General features: G+C 29.8%; 1 protein-coding gene across 1 annotated transcript; it reads right to left on the reverse strand.

Moving 5' to 3' along the window:
- Positions 1 to 5,453: 5,453 nt before the first annotated feature.
- LOC131597385 (putative FBD-associated F-box protein At1g61330) lies at positions 5,454 to 6,595 on the reverse strand. Its single transcript, XM_058870088.1, has 3 exons — positions 6,233 to 6,595; positions 5,921 to 6,085; positions 5,454 to 5,798 (listed from the first exon to the last, which is right to left on the reverse strand). The coding sequence occupies exons 1-3, from the start codon at positions 6,593 to 6,595 to the stop codon at positions 5,454 to 5,456; spliced, it is 873 nt and encodes a 290-aa protein (XP_058726071.1).
- Positions 6,596 to 6,852: the final 257 nt, after the last annotated feature.

The raw sequence follows: 6,852 nt of genomic DNA on the forward strand, positions 1-6,852 counted from the left end.
ATTCTAATTTAAGTTTCATTGTTGTAGCTCAAAAATGGAGGAACAATATTGATAAATAACAAAACCATCAAATTATAATCAATGAGAGAACACAATAAATTTTAATGTTATTGTAACATCCTGAATGTGATGTGTTATGTTATTAATCGGGGAACTTATTGTGATATTTCAAAAGTGATAAGGGTGTTGGGAACCAATGATGTGCTGCTGACTAAGGAATTAGGAGGTTAAGTTGTAAAGTAGACATTTTGTCCTAAAAAGGATATTTTGGTCCCTTCACAAAATGTTTATGGAACCTTAAGTAAACTTTGCACTAATTTGTATTTAAGAGATGTCATTTATTATCTTGGACCATAATTAGTAATCAATAAACTATTCTGGGTCAAATGAAGGGTTGAAGGGACTTCTGTCACTTTAGATTATTTAAGATGGGTGTTTTTGTTATTCTAACTAGGCTTATATGTACTTGAGGGTATATTAATAGTTATGAAAAGTTTAATGAATTTAATTAAGTACTTAAACCATTGATGACATATTTATTTTTAACGAGGGGAGAATTGTTGCACCCCAATATATATATATATATATATATATATATATATATATATATATATATATATATATATATATATATATATATATATATATATATATATATATATATATATATAAACCGTTTACACAATCAACCCTAGTGAAAAATGGCACACCAAATATTATTAAATCATGTTATGGTTGGGAATCGAACCCTTGAGCTTTAAGCATTTCCTGACGTTTGTTTGTAATGACCATGGTGATATGTGAGGGCCAACTAGTTTTTCACCACCGTGATATGTGGGAGGTCAGCTAGTTTTTCAAGTATCTAAAGTAACATGTTTAAAAGCAACATCTTTAAAACTAGCTGACCCCCCACATATCACCATGGTCATTATGCGAGGGGCCAGCTAGTTTTTCAAATATAAAAAAACATTTAAAAACAATTAAATAATTTAGTGATTCAATCAATTTTACATTCTTTTTCAACCGAGTTAGTTTATATATATATATATATATATATATATATATATATATATATATGTGTGTGTGTGTGTGTGTGTGTGTGTATAAAAAGAAAGTATCCTTATAAAAGGGAGAAGAGTTTCTGACTCTGTGTTTCTTCATCTTCTCTGTGCGATCCAACTTCGTCTCTTCCTCTTTCGATCTCCCATAACGCTTCTTATTCTCCATCTCTGAGTGATGTACCTACCCCTCTTTGTACATGATCGGAATCATCTTTATTCTAATCAAACTCTTCTATATTAAGGATTGATGTATTACAACGAATTACAACAACTGGTCATGGAGAGTATGATGTTATCTTCATGTCAACAAGACAAAGAAACTTGAAACCTAACATTTTGCTGTGATTGGGAATAGTGTCCACTTCTTATTCTTTTCTAATGGTAGAACAATATTTATTTTGCTGTTACTGTGGTTTATTTAGTATGGGTTGGCTTAATATATATCATGTAGTGGAAGCACTGTTGTTGGAATTGGTTCTCCCGATCCTCCATAATTTTTTGATGATGAGGACGAATACCAAGATGTATTCTTGTCAAGTCAACTTCGGTAACTTATTTCCTTTCTATAGCATAAGATTATTCAAAGCTTCATAGTTTAACATTAAAAGTTGTTGGAACTTCCCCCTTCATTGAGGTCCGCCGCTAATCGCCTAATTGCAACATTTGGGTTGCAATTAGCTCTGAGTTGGGTAACAGACTCTAAATCCAAACATATTCTTTAAATCTAGTACAAATCACATAGTTACTTAATTGACATTCATGTTGTGCGATAGCCTTTATTTAATACCTCACAATGCACAAATGCAGTTTAGCTCCGGGATAAGGCTATATTTGGACACAAGCATGCTGGATTGTAAGGGAGTTGTATGAAAATGCAAATTAAGAGGTCCTCTACTTTTTTATTTTAAATATTTTCCTTGCATTTATACCTTTACATGAATATATAGTGAAAAAGGAATTGTGATCAAGTTGTGGATGAAGTACACAAACAGTATAATGAAACTAATATTTAGTCTTTATACTTCTTTAGTTTTGCCTTCACAACACGATCAAATGGTTAATCAATGGATTCATCTATAATTCTGAGTTTTTTGATACGTTTGATTATTAATGTGCTTGACTAGATGCGTAGAATGAAGGGTGGTTGTGACCCATGCTTGGATGACTAAGCTAAAAAATTTATATTAGACACGATACGTAGAAGGCCATTTTTATACCGATGCTCACAATTTCTTATATATTGGACCCGTTTGTTTTGACTTTTTCTAAAAAAGATTTTTATAGTGTTACATAATTTTGTGTAAAAAAAATTACAAAAAAACTTTTCATAATAGCTTCAAATGAAAATTTGGTTTGAATAGTTATTCTTAAAATGTTATTTTAGGTATTTCATCTTTTTTTGAATAATTTTTTGGATAACAAAAAAACCACTTAATTTTGAAGCTATTTCAAATAGATTTTTATAAAAATCATTTTTTTAAATACCATATTTTAAAAAAATTACCATTTTGACTATGTTTTGGTCTTCAATAATGTTTATTTATATTATAAGATGTCAAACATAATGTTTTAATTTTGAAATAACAAATATAAAAAACTTGTAATATTTTAAAAAATGGTTTTGTAAAATCTATTTTAAAAAATACAAAGAAAAAAAATCTATTTTTTTAAAGCTGAAACAAACGGGCTCAATTATGTAGCCCCATACAAGTGCTAGTTTTACTAAGAATAGTTACCTTTGTTACTTTTTATTATGTCATTGCACATAATTAAATAATGTGATTATGGTAAAAACCAATTGTATTTCTCACTACTTTTACAAGTTCATAGGCTCTGTTTTGTTTGGGTTATGGTTGGGTTTATGTATAGATGGTATTGTTTATTTTGCTATTGGGCATGACAATTTTACTGATTGGGTTTAAAATTTAGAGGCCTTTAGATATGACAATGAATCAAAATTTCATGCATCAACACATCAATTTTCTTTCCTTTAGATAATGATTGGCCCTATCTCAGAGAGGGGACATTATTTCCCAAGTAAACTTCTTTCAATTATTTTCTTATCCTACTTTTCATTTATTCTATTGATATCAACTCCTCAATTTTCTTGAAGTCAGGCCCCAATTTAGAAAAAAATGGTTTCTCAATCATTTGAGTTTTCTACTTGAGGAAATACTATATCGACCACTACCAGGGAATCGCCTGCAACGTTTATGTAAAGCTTAGCATTTAAATAACTTGTTACATGACATGGTACTAAAACTTGCTTATAATCTAGTGCCATTTTATTAATTTTTTGTTGTAGTGGGAGCTTGCTTATAAAAGTATAGTGGTAAATTTCAGAATATTCTGACATACTTTATGCATGAAAGGAGAAAAGGGGTGATTGTTGGCAATGATTAGGACGGGGATGAGTTTGTCCTTATAGCTTATGTTAGTAGTACCTAAAACTTAAAACATTTTAACTAGTATCGAAGTTTTTTTTTCCCAATAGACATGGTTAATTTGATGATGGTGTGAATTATTTCAGGTCCCTCTTAACAATATGTTTGGGTATTCTACAAATCTTTGTTCCATGACACAAGTGCCAACCAATACTCATGAATGTCTTATGTTTTGATGGAATGTTATAATTTTTATCCTTGTAATAACTGTAGGGTAAAGGTGAGTTTACCAGTGGTTCCTCAAATGAAGGGTTTGAAAGTCATTTTTTATTAGATTTGTATTGGAATTTGTTGAGTCTGTTGCAGAAATTAACAGAAGGGGACTTCTTGTTGAATATAACCGACAAATTTCCAATGGTGATTTGGTATATGGAGATAGTTGCCAGGTATTATATTTGAATTTCATTGATGCATAATTGAACAGATGAAATGAACTTCCGTACTTTGGTTTATTGGAAGTTGTATATATGCAAATGCTCATGGCATTTTTATGCATTGCTTTTGTTGAGGTAGTTAGAGACACTAACTGAACTTCAGAGACTCTGCGATGAACTTGTTGAGTCTGCTAATGAATGCCAATTGGATCGCAATTCTAAAACACATGTAAGGTATACCCTGAATTATCTTGCTTCATGCTGATATAATTATTCAAATTTTGAAACTTATGGTTTTATTTTTTTACATCGCGCATTCGAACCCATGTATTTTTCTCTTTCAGGTATAGTAAGGATTACAGAATGCCGACCAAGGAATTTTCTTCTCTCAAGAAGTTGAGTATATGGAGGCAAGGTAGTTAATTGTTGTGTTCATTGGGCATGTTTGTAAGTTGATGAATATCACATACTTTCTTCACCATTGATCAATATTATGGTCTCTCGTGTTACCTTTGTTGCTCTTGTTCCTTTTGTTTATAATTTAATTCTCTCTTAAATTTTGTATTTTCAAGGCAAAAAATGGATGTATTCTTGACCTCTGTGGTGGATATTCACTTGTTCTTGATAAACGTATGGTGATTGACCTATAATTTGTATATGTGTAGTAACTTGTCTTGTATGATAATTTTGGGAGGAAAATCGTTTTCAAAGTATAATTTTTTTACAATCTAACTTAACTAGGCTTGATTAGAAATAATCATTAAAAAAAATTAGCCTTATTTAGCTTGCGAGTTACAGTGATATTGTAGCGCTATAGCTAGAATTTAGTGGCGCTTTTGCTAGGAAATTTTAAATATTAGTTGGAACTTCGTTAGGAAATTTGGGACAAGATAATTGGCCACTAATCCATGCTACAACATATTTAGTAGTTAATCCACAACTAATCTCAGTCTATCTCTGTTTTATATGGATTGGCTACAAATTAGATGTGATTTTCGTTGTCGCTAATAAGAGATTTTCCTGTTGTGTTATTTACTAATATGTTGGAAAGCACCTAAATTTTTTCCTTTTTAAAAATGTTGGAATTTAAAAGTTAATAAAACATGATAAATGATTCTTTTAATCAAGAGTGATTCTCTTATATAATTTAATCAGAATTTCATTATCCATTAGAGTTCATGTTAGTTTTAAAAAATGTTCTATATGCGTGCATCAATTAATTTATAACTTCCCCATTTAAGTATAGTTCTTAAGGAACTCTAAATTATTATAATTTAGGTTTCAGGTTTCATTGTTGTAGCCCCAAAATGGGGAAAATATGGATACATAAAAAAGTTCAACAAATTATAACTAATGAAAAAACACAATAAATTTTAACGTTATAATATGAATTTATTGATTATAGAAAACAACATAAAACTCAATGCCATATAGTAATTGAAAATTTACATACAATTAAAATGAAATAATACCATTATAATATCACAACACCATGAAAAAAAACACATATTTCAAAGAGACAAACATGTTCTTATTCAAGTCCACTTTCAAACTCATCTTGCACCTATCCAGTATTATAAACATGTAGGATTATGTAAAGTCTTCTCAACATAGTTTTCATCTAATTTTATTATGGCTTTTGTTGATGCTCTCCATGAATCAAAAAGTTTTTTGTATTTTAGTGCATCTTGTCTTTTTAACAAGCTACAACCCATAGTTTTTGGAGGAACAAAATTCAAACTCTCCAAAATTGTTGCTCTTTGCAAAATACTCTTTACTAACTCAAGTTCCGATGGTAGAAACTTAAAACTTCTCAACACTACATCTTTGAGACAAGAAAATTTGTGATTACAGTTGTCAAGCAGATGTTTTTGATGCATTTCCCAGTACATTCTAAGGTCAAGTTGGTAATCATTTAGCTGCACATATAGTTTAAATTCAGACTAAAGACAAAAATATATTGTAGATTTTAATATCATATCAATCAATGATTAATAGTTATTACCAACAAAGTAGTTTAAAAATAATTAGAAATACTCACATCAATGTAAAGTTTAATCAAGCATGGACATTTTTTGAGAAACATGATGATATGATAAGGATTGCAAAATATTCCTCCATCCAAGAACAAATGAAGTTCCTTCAAATTTATAAAAAAATACTGTTTGTCTCGAAATTCGGCATCACGAGGACTTTCAATCAGACCCTGAAAAGACATGTGAATAAAAGCATCTGTTAATAAAAATAATAAATTTATATAAATATATTGCACGCCATAATCAATACGTACATTAATAAAACAATACAGAAGGAGTTGAAAATCACAACATAAGAAGCAAACATTAATATATACCTCAATAAATAGATGTGTAGTGGTGAGAATTGAGACTTTAGAGAGATCACTAACTAGAGATTCAAGTTGAGTAGCTTGCATGTAGTTTTTGAAAGTTATAAAGTAAAAGAAAGCCTCATACAATTGCATCCCTTGTTCAACTCGAACTACAACAAAATTTCCATGGTAAAAAATGGAACGAAGAGTTTGTGAATCAATCCAAATCTCTTCTAAGTCCTGGCATCCAACTATTGTCAATTTTCTAAAATGATTATTTTCTTTAGCAAATAAGATCAATTTCTTAATCCTAGAGCAATGGATCAAATCAATAGTTTGAATCATTATACAATTCTCAATAAACACATTAAACACATCTTCAGTCATGTCGATGTTACATAGATTTAGTCTTTGAAGAAATCGTAAGCCACTTGGAACCTCAGATAATTGGATCACACAATTAACGAGTTTTAGTGTTTTTAACTTTTGTAGTGCGTTAAAAACACTAAATTCTATTGTAAAACAAGATTGGTGAAAATGCAATTCGAGATCTTCTAAATCTTTTTGAATGCAAATTTGTAACCATCTTCTAAGCAAAGTTGCAATCCCAATAGGATTAATATGTAACTGAAATATTTTAATTT

Source organism: Vicia villosa, linkage group LG1 (assembly GCF_029867415.1).
Source record: "Vicia villosa cultivar HV-30 ecotype Madison, WI linkage group LG1, Vvil1.0, whole genome shotgun sequence".
Classification (NCBI taxonomy): Eukaryota; Viridiplantae; Streptophyta; class Magnoliopsida; order Fabales; family Fabaceae; genus Vicia; species Vicia villosa.